This window comes from Agelaius tricolor, unplaced genomic scaffold (assembly GCF_023055355.1).
Source record: "Agelaius tricolor isolate 1412-34295 unplaced genomic scaffold, bAgeTri1.0.p SCAF_42, whole genome shotgun sequence".
Lineage (NCBI taxonomy): Eukaryota > Metazoa > Chordata > Aves > Passeriformes > Icteridae > Agelaius > Agelaius tricolor.
In genome coordinates, this window is record NW_027269302.1 from 261,153 (window position 1) to 276,897 (window position 15,745).

The 15,745-nt window shown below is 53.8% G+C and overlaps 3 protein-coding genes across 6 annotated transcripts in view; 1 reads left to right on the plus strand and 2 right to left on the minus strand.

Annotated features, from left to right (window-relative positions):
* LOC139603903 (zinc finger protein 239-like) overlaps positions 1 to 12,134 on the plus strand; it is a 256,414-nt gene extending 244,280 nt beyond the window's left edge. Inside the window, exon 2 of one of the 2 annotated variants that reach the window (XM_071454909.1) lies at positions 11,208 to 12,134. In XM_071454909.1, coding sequence (XP_071311010.1) covers positions 11,222 to 12,031 — 810 coding nt within the window. In that variant the 5' untranslated portion in view covers positions 11,208 to 11,221 and the 3' untranslated portion in view covers positions 12,032 to 12,134. The remainder of the gene's footprint in view (positions 1 to 11,207) is intronic. The other variant, XM_071454908.1, reaches the window with a different exon arrangement.
* LOC139603907 (zinc finger protein 436-like) overlaps positions 1 to 15,745 on the minus strand; it is a 623,778-nt gene that overhangs the window by 202,998 nt on the left and 405,035 nt on the right. The gene's annotated exons all lie outside the window — the stretch shown is intronic.
* LOC139603891 (zinc finger protein 436-like) overlaps positions 1 to 15,745 on the minus strand; it is a 158,428-nt gene that overhangs the window by 18,961 nt on the left and 123,722 nt on the right. The window lies entirely within an intron of this gene.

The window sequence follows — 15,745 nt, forward strand, 5'->3', positions numbered from 1 at the left end:
GAGGAAGGTGGTGGGTGGGGGCTGTGGAAGGCAGGAGTGGGGGTCCAGGGGGTGCTGGGGTCAAGGAAAAGCGGGGGCTGGGGTGTCTGAGAGGGGGAGGGCCGGCAAAGGGGGTGCGGGGGGGCATTGGTGCTGCATGAGGGGGTGCAGGAGGGTCCCCGTGCTGGATAAGGGGGTGCAGGGGGGGTCCCTGTGCCTGAGAACGGAGGGTTTGGGAGGGTTCCAGTCTCGGATATGGGGGTGCACGGCGGTCCTGGTGCAGTGGAATGGGGGTTCAGGGGGTCCTGGTGCTGTATAAGGGGATGCAGTGGGGTCCCGGTGCCCAGGAATGGGGGTTCAGGGGTGCCGGTGCCAGATAATGGCCTGGCTGGGATCTGGTGCTGGGAAAAGGGGTGCAGGGGGTCCCAGGGCCAGATAACGGGATGCACTGGGGTCCCGGTGCCCAGGAATGGGGTTCCGGGGGGTTCCATTCCCGAGTTCCGGGGTTCAAGGGGTCCTGGTGCCTGAAAATTGAGGTTCAGGGGGTCCCGGTGCCGGATAAGGGGATGTAGTGGATCCCGGTGCCCAGAACTTGGGGTTCAGGGTGGTTTCCCTGCCCGGGAATGGGGGCTCAGGGGGTTCCAGGCTGCAGATAAGGGGGTGCAGGGGTTATCGGGGCTGAGGAAGGGGGTACAGGGGGGGGTCCCAGTGCCCCAAAATGAACGTTCAAGGGGGGTCTCTTGACCCCCTGGAACCCCAGGGGACCCTCCGGGATCCCCTGGAACCCCTTCCAGGAAGCGCCGGGAATGAGGAACTGGGGGGACGCCAAAATTTGGGAGATCTGGGGGTCCAAAAGCCGAGGAAAAGGGCGGGTCTGGGGTCTGGGAAGGACGAGGTGGCCGGGAATGGGCGTGCAGGGCGTCCCAGAGCACTGACAGGGGTGCGGAGGGATCCTAGGCCCGGATTAGGGGGGGCATGGGGGTCCCAGTGCCCAAAAATTGGGGTTCAGGGGGTTCCCGTGCCGGGGAATGCGGGTTCGGGGGGAGTTTCCTTCCAGGAATTTGGGATTCAAGGGGGTCCCGGTGGCCGGGAATTGCGGTTCCGGGGGCGTCGGTGACCAGAAATGGGGATTCAGGGGGGTCCTGGGGCCACATGAGGGGGTACAGGGCGGTGCCAATGCTGGGCAAGGGGGTACAGGGGGGTCCCTGTGCCCAGAAATGGGCGCTCAAGGGGGTCCGCGTGCTCAGGAATGGGGGTTCAGGGGGGTCCCGGTGCTGAAAAAGGGTGCTGAGGGGGTCACAGGACCGAAAATGGGGGTTCAGGGGAGTCCCGGTACCCGGGAATGGAGGTTTAGGGAGTTCCCGGTGCCCAGGAATTGCGGTTCAGGGGGGTCCCGGTGAACAGAAATGGGGGTTCAGGGGATCTCGATGCCAGATGAGGGGGTACAGGGGGGTCCCGGTGCTGGGGAAGTGGAGTGAGGGGGGGTGGCATGACCCAAAATGGGGGTTCAGGAGGGTTCCCCTGCCCGGGAATGGAGGTTTAGAGGGTTCCCCTGCCCGGGAATGGAAGATCAAGGGGGTCCCGGTGCCCGGGAATTGCGGTTCAGGGGGGTCCCGGTTTCGGGGGGTCCCACTCACCTTTGGTCGCGGCCCCCGGGTCCCCCAGGAGCCCCAGGAGCCCCCGGAGCACCCCCAGCCCCAGCGCTGGGGCCATCGCAGCCGTCCCCGATCGCGGCTGCAGAGACGCGAAAGCCAAAGTGCCCGAGGGAGCGCGGGGGGAGGGGGAAAGGGCGAATTCCAGGGAATTCACCTGGATCCCCTCCTGGCACCCCTCTGGATCCCTCGGGGATCCGTCTGGGACCCTCCAGGGCCGCGCCCTGCGGGACCCCCGGGCCGGGCTCTGCTGAACTCCCGGCCCTGCGCTCAAACTCTGCCCGGACCCCGCTGGGCTCGGCCCAAAGCCGGGCAAGCAGCGGGAGCAGCGGAGCCAATTTTTGCTGCGGGTGCGGGTCCCACCCCCGGCGGAGCAGGGCTGGGCGCTGGGACCCGATCCCTGATTCCCAATCTCCTTCTCTCTCGCTCTCTCTCTCTGCTGTTCTCTCCCTTTCCTTTGGGGGATCATAAATCCCAGAGCGGCCGCAGAGCCCCGTGCCCAGGCCGGGTTTCCCAGCAAAGGGAGGCTGGGGCTGAGGTGCCCCGGGCTGGCCGGGAATGGGGGCCCGGGGCTCCCTGGGCTCACGGAAATGGGGGATCCAGGGGCTGGGAGAGGAGGATACCCGGGAAAGGGGGTGCAGGGGGGTGTTGGTGCAGGATAAGGGGGTGCAGGGGGGGGTCCAAGTGCCCGGGAATGGGGTTGGGAGGGGGGGGTGGGCAGCAGCTGCTGGAGAGAGACTGGGACAGACTGGAATGGACTGGGACAGACTGGGAAAAGAACCCACTGGGAGCAGAACTGAGGCAGCAGAGATCATACTGGGATATACTGGGACCACACTGAGGGCTACTGGGAACATGCAGGGGACAATTGAGATTGGACTGGGAGGGACTGGGAATGGTTTGGATCATCCTGGGACTGACTGGAATCATACTGGGAGTGATCAGATCTGTAGTAGGGGTGAAGAGGAGAAACTGGAATAATGCAGGGAGCAACTGGGATCATACTGGGAGCAGCTGCCCCATGCTGGGGTCATACTGGGATCATACTGGGACTGATGGGGTGACACTTGGAGTGACTGGCATAGTACTGGGAGTGTCTGGGAGTAACTGGGATCAAACTGGAGGTGACTGGACTTATACTGGCAGCAACTGGGACCACAGCGGGGGCAAATGGCATCGGGTAAGGTGTGACCGGGCTCATCCTGGAAGTGCCTGGGGCCACACTGGGCTCTTACTGAGAGGGACTGAGAGTGAAAGGAACCATACAGGGCATGACTGGGAGCCGCTGGGACCGTGTCGGGGGCAACTGGGATCCTACCGGGAGTGATTTGGACCATACTGGGAGCGAGCGGGAGCCACCGGTGAGGCGGCGGCGGAGCTGGGAGGCGGCCGCAGCGCAGGTGGGAGCCGCGCTGGGTTGTGCGGGGGCTCGGGGCTCGCTGCGGGCCTCGGGGGCGGCAGGGGGCTCAGGCGGGTTCCTTGTGCCGTGTCCGGCCCGTGGTGCCGCTGCCGTGAGGGCGCTGCGGGAGCGGCTGCCCGCGGTCTCCTTGCGGCCGCTGCCTCGGCAGGAGCCGCTGCCGGAGCAGCGCTGGCTCGGCCCGGTTCCTGTGGCTGGCACAGGGGCGGCTGCCCCGTGCCCGGGGCTGTGCGGGGAAATTCACGTGGCCGGAGGTTTCCGTGCCCCGAGGAGACAGAGGAGTCCTGTACAAGTGACTTTATTGCTGAGCAGAGGGAGAGGCCGTGGCGCATTTGCCGTGCGCTCGCTGCCATTGTTGTAGTTCGCAGCCTCCTTTTTATCCTCATTTTCCCGGCTCATCTCCCTCTCCCTTTGCCCACTGGCTGAGGTACTTGGAAGGTTCAGACCTCCCGATCTGCCAACTGCACGTCCTCGTTAATGTGCACCCCCACTTTTGTAGAACAGCCGATATTCACGGCTCTGTTAAGTCTTTTTTGTTCTCGACGTTCAGGAATTTAGCGGGACTTTCTGTGAGCAGCAGTCCATGTTAATTAATAACATTTATTGAAGCTGGTGGTTTCGCCCGTTACTTCCTTATCTACAAGTCCCTGGCCCCTCGCTCAGCTGCTGAATGAGCTGCACTCTCAAGGTGTGGAGCACGGTAAAAAGGTGAGAGGTGCTGTAGCACATCAGAGCAGAAGCAGCATTCGTTTAACCCATGGTCTGCCAGGGAACCACAAAACCATGTCCCATTCCCATCTTTTCCACGTTTGGACTGGTACATGAGCTGCTTTTTTGTTTCCTTTGTTATCTGTTTCACCACTTTTGCTTTGTCTCTATTTGCCAAGACCAGTTTGAGTCATTTGATTTTCCACAAACTCCTCTTTTCTCTGCTAACAGATGATCTGATCCCGTCCCATGGTGAAATGTTGTGTTCCTCATTTCAGTGGATTGCTCAGCAGGAAGGTCAGGAGCTGGAGCTGTCTGGTTGGTTATTCCGAGGGCAGCTTGTAATCTAATGGTGCCATTGAAATGAGGAATGGGTTCTGTGGCTCCTGATATGAATTGGTTCGGGTTCCCAGGGGCTGGTCCATGGTGTTGTAGGATTTGTTCTGCTGGCCGTTCATCTTCTCCCCATCTTTGGCCGCTCTCTCCAGCCAGGGCTGCATCAATTGACCATTTGTCTCTAATTAAATCATCAAATACTTGGATTCCCAACTGATTTCCCGGAACTTGTGGTAGCAAGAACATCTCAGTGCTCTAATCCACCCTATATAACATAGACAGTGACAGCACACGTTGGAGTGGGCAGAGGGATGATTCCCCCCATTTATTTATAGTGAAGTTTTCCCAACATTCTCCATTTGCTGTTTCCCTGTGCAGCTTCACCCGTTTCTGTTGCAGGGTCAGATATCCTCACCCCGGGCTCTGCCTTGAGCTGTGCAAATTCCATCAGTGCAAGCAGGCAGAGCTCGGGGTGAGGGGCAGGGGGAACCAGCCCAATTCCTGCCCCAGGCAAGAGACCCAGGTACATTGGCCAGGCTTTGCCCAGCAGGGTTCATTTGCATTCCTAAAGCTCCTCTCCTGGCTGACTAGAACCAAAGCTTCTCTTCCAGGGCAGCCATCTGGTGAGTCACATGTGGCCCCCCGGAATCTGCTTTTTTTAAAAAAAGTATTAACTATTTAAGAGTTAAAAGTATCACGGTTAAAGCTCTTCAATTTTGCAAAATGCAACATAAAGGCGAACATGGAAAAACCCAGACCAAAAATTGATTCTCACCCTTCTGTCCCAAACCTACCTGACAATATAAAGTAGGATTATTATAACAAATGTTTCTCATGTTGTAATCTTATCACTGAAACTGTAGGGAAAACAAAAACTCTCCAAGAATCTCTTTAGTGTGAGAGAGTCAAGGCATTACTTGGTTCTGGCCAGGATGGGCAACAGAAATACTTTCATCCACACATAGCCCAGCTGTGCAGAAAACATCATTCCATGACATGTCAGTTTTACCCGATTTTTCCTAAACTTTACGTGGTCTGAACCAATCTAAATCCACTGCTTTAATGTTCATTGCTTCCAAGTCGTGTAAGTTTTTAGTATTTGGTTTCCTATTAGTCTCGGATTTCTTCCCCTCTGATGTGAATTCCGCCCACACTCCTGGATTTCCTTCTCAGCCTTTTCCAGACCAGGTGTCTCCAGCTGTGCAGGGGCAGTGTCTGGGGTAGCTGTTGGTTGCTGTTTGCTGCGGGGCGTTGATGTTTTGTTGCTGGTCCTTATCTCTGTGGGTGTCTTTTGGGCTATTCCCAGTCTGTTCGGATGTTAAACTCATCTCCATTGAGTGGTGGAGATGAGTTTAACATCCGAACAGACTGGGAACCCCTTAAATAAAACCTTTAAAATTTCTTTCCCAAAGGCAAACCTTTGAGTAGAGAAACCTTTCTGAGCAGAGAAATAAGATTTAAAAGAAGCAGAATGGGTACATTTTGCAGCAGTGCAGTCGCAGTCAGCCCAGAGTGTGGGTGTGAGTGAGCCCCAGGGTGGAATTGTGCCGCGGTGCTCCCCAGCAGCTGTGGCAGTGCAGGCCCAGCCAGCGCTGGAGCTGCAGCAGCGGCAGCGAGGCTTGGCCGCAGTGGCTGGAGGTGCCAGGGGAGGGTGGCCAGGATTCCCGAGGGTTTGAGCAGAGGATCTGTGGGCAGGCCCAGGGGCTTGGCCCGCTGTGGAGCCCTGGCTGCTGCTGCGTTGCCTTCAGGGCAGGCTCAGTGGGGCTCCCATGGTCCTGCTGCAGGCGGGAAGTGCAAATCTCCGGGGCTTCAGAGCCCCTGAGGCCAGGCTGAGGGGTCCCCCCGTGCTCAGCTGTGCTGGCGGCTGTTTCTGGCCTCAGGGACACTTGGCGTGGGCCCCTTGGCCACCAGTGGTGCTGCTTTGCACTCCTTAGGCAGGAGCCGATGGCCTGGCTGGGTGTTGGCAACAGCAAAGTCCCAGGGCAGGCTCTGTGCCAGCCCAGCTTCCTGGGGGAGAGATTCCACAGGAGACAGGATCCTGGCTACAGCCTGCCTTACATTTACATCCCTTATTTCCACCCTGCACTAGGTGGAGAATTGCCCAGGTAAGGAATTCCAGACATGAATTCCAAGGGAGATAATTGAATATCTGCCTTGGGTCTGGCTCTTTTTCTTGCCAAGGCCAATGGCAAAAGCTGTACCCATGGCATCTTGGTTTCCATCTCCGGCTTCCAAAGGTGTTTCTTTATTTCCCCATTCATTCTTTCTACCCAACCCGAGCTCTGGGCTTGCCAGGGGTTATGGAGGTCCCATTGTATTCCTAAAGCTGCCATAACCCCCTGAAGGGTCTTTCCTGTAAAATGAGTTCCCCATCTGAATCTATTGCTTCCACAATCCATTATCTTTGAATTATTTGCTTTAGCAATAGGTTAATAAGTGATCCAGTGCTTGCTGAAGCAGTCAGAATTGCTTTTGCCCCCCTGTTAGGTGCCATGGTGTCAGCAGAAGATTTTGAAGCCTTCCTGCTCAGGGCATTTCAGTGCCAGGCTCTTACAAGCACCGAGAGCTCCGCGGGTTGAGCTGAGCATGGGCCGGTGACCTGCGCTTTGTCTGATTCCCCTTCCTTAATAACAGCCTGTCTTGTAGCTCTTTTCCCTTCTGCTGCCCTTGCAGAGCCATCCACAAACACATTGTCTCCCTCAGGCCAGGGAATGTCCCATCAATCTCTCCCAGCCTGGCTCGGGAGCTCTGTCCCTTGAGTGCAGTCCTGGGTTCCTTGCCAGCCCCTCTCCAGGCTGTTCAAACAGGAGGCTGGGTTAAACCCTTGCCCTGTCCTCAGTTCTGAATCCTCCTGTGCCACTGAACAAGTTTCATACTGTAATCACCGAGCCCTGCTCATCCATTTAGAGGCTCTTTTGGTTGTCAAAGCTTTAACTTGATGCCAGACTTGAACTCTAGGAGATCCTCCTGTTGTCATCAGTTTTCAGGCCTCTGCTCCCACGGAAGCTGTGGCTGCACAATTCTGCAGACAATGAGGCTGCTCTCTGGCCACTGGGTTAAACATTTTAGCACAAGAATTCCTTTGGCAAGACCCTGTTTAACGTCCACCTATAATTCAAATTCTTTTTCCCTGTCTGGAAGGCCCAGGCCACTCGCCTCAGTTAATCTTAATTTTAACACTTGAAAATTCTGTGTTTCCTCCTTGTGTCCATCCATCCAGTTTGTTGACTGGCAAGATAGGAGTGTTGCAGGGAGACATCCTTGGCTCCAAAAGCCCTGCCTTTAACAGGGACTCAATACCAGGCTGTGAGCCCTTCCTTCCCTCTCTTGGAACAGGGTATTGCTTGTCCTGGTTGCTTTAATTTGTAGAGGCTCCATATCTAATTTTCTGTACTTCCCTGGGGCTGCCCACACTTCTGGGTTCACTTCAGCATAGGCCTTGTCAGACTTTTGACACAGAGGTACAACAGAACTAGCCTCTGTATCCCTTTTTACAGTATTAAAATCCAGCTCTCAATCTCCTTCCTAGTTAATTACAATCACAGGAGGAAGAAAAAGAAATTCATTTATTTCAAACCTATCCCCCACAGCTTCTAATAGTGGTTGAACAAATCATACCTGCTCATCTTTCCCACTCATTCCCTTAAAAATTAAAATATTCCTTTACTATTTTCCCCTTTAGGTCTAAGATTCAGAGCAGATTGAGAGGCCCCTGTGTCCATCAGGAAATGCCTCCTCTCAATGCAGACCCACCTGAATGTTCTCAAGGGCTCCAGTGTGGAGGGTCCCTGGTGTGATGGGAGCTGTGACAGCCCTGCCAATCCATGTCCATCACGGGCTGGACTTGCTGGTCCTGAGGGTGCTGCTGTCTCTGCTTGCAGTGTCCTTGTGCCCTGCAGCCGGAGCCCTGATTCCTTGCCAGGGGCTGTTTGGGTGGGCTGTGCCCTGCCGAGGAGGGCAATGCCTCTGCCGGGTGCTTGTGGCCGAGCCGTGCCCTGGGTGCTGGGGCCCCCTTGGGCCCTGGGGCTGATCCCTCAGGGGCTGTAGGAGCTCTGCCCTGGCCTTTGCCTTCAGCTTGGCCTTTTGCTGCTCCCTTCTTGCATTCACCTGCTGGGCTTTTGTGCCCAAGTGCTGCAGGGCCTTCTTCTGCCCCTCCTGCAGCCCCCCTCAGTGCCTGTGGGTGCTTGTCTTGCGTTACAAGACAGTGTCTGCTTGGGAAGGCAGAAAAAGCCTCTCTTGGAATGGAGAATGCAAACCCCCTCCCTCTTAATTTTTAGGATAGTGAAATCAAGGGGCTCTCAGGCAAAGATATGGGATTACTAGTGTGTATAATATAATAATAGTAGTGTGTATCAACAGCTCCGGCAGTGCCAACAAACAGAGCCCGGAGCCGGTCCCGGCCTTTCGGCCGCGGCGCTTTCCCCTTGGGTGCAGTTCCGGGCACGGCCGGCAGGGGCGCCGGTGGCTCCCGCGGGGCGGGGCAGCGCATCCCTGCCATGGGAACCTCTCTTAACGGCAATAGAGCAATCCCTTCATCTAACTCTTTCACTTTTTTACCTTCTGTAGCCTTTCTCCCGTGTTTTGGGAAAGAATTTGGAGAGGGCTGCCTTTTAACTGAGCTCCTCGTGTTTCGATAAGGTGCTTCCTGTAGAGAGAGGGATTTTCCCTGAACAGCAGGAGCTGTGGTTACCAAGGGGACGTAACTCAGAGCAGGAGGGGTCAGGGGAGGATATCCCGCCGAGGCTCGGTCGGAGTGTGGGCAGGGTCTGCTGCCGGAATCGCCAGAGGGGGATCTTCCCGTGGAGGCCGAGCCGGAGCGTGGGCAGCCCCCACATGGCTTATGGCGGCTGATCCGGCAGCTCCCAGCAGAGAAAAGGCAGGTGGGAGACCCCGGCAGTAGCAGCGGCGCTGCCCAGCGCAGCTGGCACGGGCAGGGCAGCCGGGGATGGGATGGCTGGGACCCGCCCTCGGTGCGGTCGGCGCGGTGACCTCGGCCCACGCGGCAGGACAGAGCAACCCCATCTTGCCCAGCATGGCCGGCAGAGCGGCCGCGGGCCGGGCAGTGGGGCCAGGGCACACAAATTCACCGCCAGCGCCGGGGCAGGTGGAGCTGCCCTGGGCAGTGAGCCCGCACCTGGGATGGAAACCGGGGCAGGCGGAGCTGAGGCGGGCAGCGAGCCGGGACCCGGGACAGGCGCCTCGGCCGCGAACGGAGGGGGCAAGAGCTGCAGAGGATCCCACTCTCTTTCTGACTTTTCCTCTTGTTCCCCTCCCTTTCATTTCCCCTTTTTATTTTCTTGGTTTTTTCCTCGGCTGTTTCTGATACTTCAAAGATTTTTATTCTCCTAAAATCTCCTGTCTAACATATGGCATATTCTCTTTCTTCTAGATTAAATGGGTTTTTTTCCAAATAAATCCAGAACCTAACAAATCTAAACTTCTGCTTGGATATTTTGAAATGGTCGACGAGCTAACTCATGACCTCCTAATGTTGTTTTTCTCATCACCTTTTTATTTATCCTTTGGCAAATTAAGCATCTTTCAGTGACTTGCTTTGCTACACCAAAAATCCCAGTGCACCCAAAATTCCTTAAAAAATGATCACACAAAGCTTGAGTACGCCAGTGGGGTTTCTGATGCACGTCTTCTAATCTTTTCCTAGCAAGCACATTTTATTAAGTCATGTAGAAGTTTCTATTACCCTGATTTATCTTGTTCATTTCCTATCTTGTTTAATTGTTTTTTCTCGGCTTCCCTAAATTTTGGAATTTCCAGTTTTTCCTCGTTTGGAGTTAATATTAAAATAACTCTTTCAGCTCCATTTTCTGCTGCATCCTTAGCTTTGTGATGTGCCCCCAGTTTGCCCAGTTTGCCTCTCCTTTGGCCCGGGCCGGGTTCCCCCCGCCCGCAGCGGCTGGGAGCAGCCGAGAGCCCCGCGCTGCCCATGCCGACCTGTCCCGGCTCCATGGCCGCTGCTGCCGCGGGCTGCGAGGGCTGCGGGAACGGGGCACCGAGGGTGTGGCTGCTGCTGCGGGAGGAGGAGGAGGGAGGGAAGGGCAGGGATGGAGGGGGAGGAGGAGGCGGGGTAAGGGGGGAGGAGCAGGGGGAGGGATGAAGGCAGAGAGAGAGCAGCGATGGAAGGAGGAGAAAGAGGAGGGGTTAGGGAGGAGGAGGAGAAGGAGAAGGGATGGAAGGGGCGGGATGGAAGAGGAGAAGGAGGTGGAGATAACAGAGAGGAGGGTGAGGGGGGATGGAAGAGGAGGAGCAGGAGGAGAAAGCAGTGAAGGAGGCAGTGTGAGGGGGAGGAGGAGAGGGAGGAAGGATGGAGGAGAAGAAGGAGGTGGAGATAAGACAGGAGGAGCGAGAGGAAGAGGAGGGACGAAGGTGGATCAAGGCTGAGCAGGAGGAGGAGGGCAGGGATGGAGGGGGAGGAGGAGGCGGGGTTAGGAAGGGGGAGATGGGGCTATGGAAGAGGAGGAGGGGAGAAGGAGAAGGAGGTGGGGTTAGCGAGGAGGAGGAGGAGGAGCGGGGATGGAAGAGGAGGGAGAGGGGTGGATCGAGGTTGAGCTGAGGGAACCACGCGGTCTCGAGCCCTGCCTGAATTCGCAGCCCCCACCTGGGGGATCATCGCCCCCCCCACCCATGGCGCAGGTGAGCGGGCAGGGGGAGCCCGGCCCGGATATCCCGGGGGGTCCCTGGGTTGGGTTTTTGGGGGGATGTTTGGAGAATGGAGAAGTCCAAGGCTGAGCGGAAAAGGCCCCTCGGGGGGACATCGGGGGGTGGCGGTGGCGGCTGCGGGCAGAGGCAGCCTGGAGGAGCAGAGCCCTGTGTGCCCCAGGAGGCCAAAGTGGGGAGGCCAGAGAGGGGGGAGCGCCGCCATTGGCGGGAGCCTCAAGAGCCTGGAGAGGGGCAGGGGGGACTCCTTGGAGCCGCTGCAGTGCAGAGCAGAGAATGAGGGGAGAAGGGAGCCCGGGAGCCCAAAGAGCCCCGGCATCCCGAAATGGGGAGAGCCAAGAGGGGGCAGTGCGTCCCCGGGTGTGCCCTGGGGGGATCTCGTTGCCCTTGCCTGTGGCATGGAGGCAAATCCCATGCTGTCCTTGTCCTTCCTCGCCCAGAGCAGGAGCTGAGCATGGAGAGCAGGGAGGACAAATGCCCGTGGCAGAACCTGGTGGCAGAGGCCGTTTTGAGCGGCTCCACGGCGCAGGAAGCCAACGGGGAGGAAAAGGCCCGGAGATGCCGCACGAGGAGGGGCTGCAAACGCAGATGGCGGGGATGTGAGGGGGAAAGAGCCAGCCTGGGCCGGGAAGGCGGCCGGAGATGGAGCCAGAGCTCGGAGCTGGTGCTCCATGAGCAGCTCCAGGATGGGAAGAAGCCCCACACGTGCGAGGAGTGTGGGAAGAGCTTCAGGTGGAACTCCGAGCTGATCAGGCACCAGAGGACCCACACTGGGGAACGGCCCTATGAGTGTGGGGAGTGTGGGAAGAGCTTCAGCCAGAGCTCCAACCTGATCAGCCACCAGAGGATCCACACTGGGGAGAGACCCTATGAGTGCTCCAAGTGCGGGAAGAGGTTTCAGACCAGCTCGAGTCTCTTCCAGCACTATCGGATTCATACAGAGGAGAGGCCCTTCCAATGCCCCGACTGTGGGAAGGGATTCAAGAACAACTCCGACGTTGTCAAGCACCGGCGCATCCACACTGGGGAGAGGCCCTACGAGTGTGATAAATGCAGGAAGAGGTTTCAGACCAGCTCCCATCTCCTCCGGCACTATCGGGTTCACACAGAGGAGAGGCCCTTCCGGTGCCCAGACTGTGGGAAGGGATTCCAGCGCAACTGCACCCTCGTCACCCACCGGCGCATCCACACAGGGGAGAGGCCCTACGAGTGTCCCCAGTGTGGGAAGAGCTTCTCCAGCAGCTCTCACTTGACCCGACACTAACGGAGGCACCGGTAAGGGAAGCCCTGCGAGTGCCCCGAGTGCGGGAAGAGCTTCGTGCGCTGCTGCAGCTCCATCCCCCACTGGAGGAGGCACTTTGGGCACAGCCCTGGTCACTCACATTCCCTGTGATCCATGTTGGGGACACACCTGCCTGCTTGTCCTTTGGTTTGGCCTGAATTTTTTTCTCTTCTCCATCTCTCTCTACTCCAGAAGCCAAGAGGGATGGATCTGTCCCCTCAAAACCACTCAAATTCTACTGAAAATAACTGAATTTTAACCCAAAAAGGCTCAATCCTACCTCAAATTCCTTGTTCCCTCCTCAAAAAACTCAATCCCATGCCAAACTCAATCCATTCCACAGCCACCAGGGTGAGATGGGGTTCGAAGGAGATTGGGAGAAGTGGGATCCCAATTTGGAGCAATGGGATAGGGATTGTGTGGGCCTGGGTGTGTGGGATGTATTTGATAGCAAATAAAACTTTCAGAGTTACTGATTCTGTCCCGTTCATTTTCAGTCAGTTCTGTTTGCAGAGTGCCACCTTCTCAGCTGATTCAATTCCTATAAAAATCCCATTTTTTAAATCATCTAACCCAAACAATCCAAAAATCATTATCAAAATAAAACCACCCGCACACAATTAATGTTTTAAAAATAATTTTAATTTTTCAAGTGTACTTAAGGATGTTATTAAAGTTTAATTGTTTGGTTGAAATGTCTGAGAAATTGTACTGGTGTTTGGTTTTGTGTTTAGTATATTTGTAATATGAATTGTTTAACTAAGAGGTGTTAGATTGCATGGTAGTTTCTTTAGATATTTTTATCTAAAGTACATTAGTCATCGAGTTAAAACTTTCAAAAGGTATTTCTTGATATATAATTTGTTTATTTATATGCATTGGTAATATTATAGTAATAGTTATTTTTGGTTTGAGTTGAATCATTGTTGGAGTTGAATCATTGTAAAGAAGAGTTGAGATTTTTATATTTTATTTTTATTATAATTTATTTAATTTCAATTATTATTTCTTTGTTTATAGTTTTATTGCAATTTGTTGAGGGGATAGGAAGGAAGTTCAAGGGCAGGAACATTTTTTCCTTGCTGGGAACTGGAATTCCAGACCCAGGGAGTGTGTGCAGGACCCCACAGACTGGGATCAAATATGGGCTGGGATCAAATATGGGCTGGGATCACATGGATGGGGATCCTGTGGATCAGAACCCTCCAGGCCAGGATAGCCTGGAGTGGGATCAAATATGGACTGGGACTGTATGGACTGGGATCCCAGGGACTGGGACCATATGGATCAGGACCACACAGACTGGGATCGAATATGGGCTGGGACTGTTTCTGAAAGTAACTTTGTTCTATAGTTTTTATTTCTGTTGTTAATTAAGCTCAGTGAAATAGCTGCTTGTGTTAAACTGCCTGCTTGGATGGGATAACATCCAATGCACCCAGGATGAGGACACCTGTACAGATCTGCCAACTATCAGCACTCCCCGTCTGAAGGCAGAGTGCACCAAGGCCCAAAACCTGGAGGTGATAAAGAGAATGGACTAAAACCACAGCCAAGGAATCTGCATGCTCTAAAAAGGCAGATCCAGGGCAGAGCCATGCTAAACAGTTCTTGGAAGATGTAAACTGGGTGCATCTTGGCACTCAGCCAGGAGCACCCTGTTACCTTCAGGGATCCCCTGAAATACCTTTCCCCTTACATCAGCCTGGTGCATATTCATAGAGCCTCATGCACAGCAGCTGGGAAGGGTTTAACACTTTACTGGGTATATTAGTGTTCAGAAACACATAATCACCAGAATGATTATATGCAGGTGCTTTTATTGAAGAGCTCTGGGTGTCAGGGGTACCAACCCAAATCTGACTCCGACATGGGTTCGGGATGAACATGTTTTTATATTCTATCCTTATATAACTTTCATGTTAATGATTAAACTTCAATTGTTCTATTGTATACATAGATTTCAGCCAAGCATGGGCTCCTTGTGGCCCCCCTCAAACTTCTAACATAGTTTCTCATGGTTCTTCCTATGATTATACAGTAAGTATATTTAATTACTAAACAATCATCACATCTAACAATTATATAATTTATCATGTTCTGCTTACGCAGGTGCAATTTCACATGATCTGGCAAGCACAAAGCCTAACATTTTCAGAGTCTATTTTTGACATTTTTCCAGGGCCCCACTATCATTCTCCCCCCTTTGAAAGCATTTTCACTTCACTATAGGTGTAAATGTTTTCACTTGATACAGTCCTTTATTTCTCAATTTATTCTTGACGTTCTTCAAGTCCATGGTTGATGTAAACGTTGTCGTGGATGCTGTCACGAACTGGAGAACCAGAAGATGGTGGGCGTGGATCTCGTGTCAGTGCCTTTATTATCTTCTGGTTCCAGGATGTTTTCTTCTGTATCTCTCCCTTTAAGATGCTGTAAACTAACCAAATTGCTAAGAATACAATTAGTAAGATTATCACAGTCTCAATGACAGATTTAATCCATGAACTCACATTCCACCCTAGCCCTTTAAAGATTTTGCCTAGCCAGGTCGTAGTCAAATCCTTTTGCTCTTCTTGTGCTTCATGCTCTCTTTGTTTCAACTGATTGATGTCACATTCTACATCTGCAGTTACATTTGGGATGTGAACGCAGCAATGACCAACCCGTCCCTTTAAAAATCCACATACTCCATGCTCTTTCAGGAGTAACAAATCTAAGGCTAATCGATTTTGTAAAGTCATTTTTGTGGTGGCTTGTAATTGTACGTTTAATTCTTTAAAGCCTTCCCGGGTGACTCTTGCCAGTCTATCAACCTGACCTGTAAGTTTGTACAGCATCTCCCTACTCTGATAGTTTGCTGTAGGACCAAGCAAAGACTCTCGGGCCCACCCAAATTTCACTCCACCAGAGGGTTCTTGCCAAGTGTCATCTGGATTTTCATTGTCTAGAACTTCTCATCTTGCTCTTATCTGCACAAGTTCATGTTTTCTGTTAAATGGGGACTTTTTCGAAATTGGAGATGAGGTTGGGAGGCCTAAAGTAATTTCCTTTACTTTCCCATCTACAGGCAGATGTGTTGTCCAGGTGCCATCGCTTGCTGCCCATACAAATTGTCCTGGACCTCGGACTGTACTCCTGGTACATCCTACAACTGCTTTATAATTCCCTCTGCCTTGTTTATGTTTGATCCCTCTGCAAGCACAGCCAGTTTGTAGGGCTATTGCCAGGGGTGGCATCTGCTTTATCTCTGCATCATCAGAAGTGCAGTCATAAGTTTTATTACATGCCCACCAACTTACTTTGTCTGCCCTCGTTCTGCTACTGGTGGCAGTGTTTGTTACTGCTGGATCTGTTTCATTCTCGGAGCCTTCCCACTTAATGCACCAAGGGGTGTTTGCCATACATTGGAATCTTTGAAGGATACTCACAGACCACGCACTGTCCCAAGGCTCTGTCTGATCTTTCTGATCCTTGGCCTCACACTTCCGTACCAGAGTGGTTTCTGTAACATTTTCTGTAATCTTTTTATAGTGTGGCAAATAGCATTGCCATTGTGTGATGCCTCCTGATTCTGCCATAGGGGTTCCTAGTGTGCCAGCACTTAGAATACAGTCTTTCTGGCCCATGGGTCTCATCCATGTTCCTATTTTCTCCCAAGTTTCCTTGACTACTTGCCTCGACTCGGGTACCTGT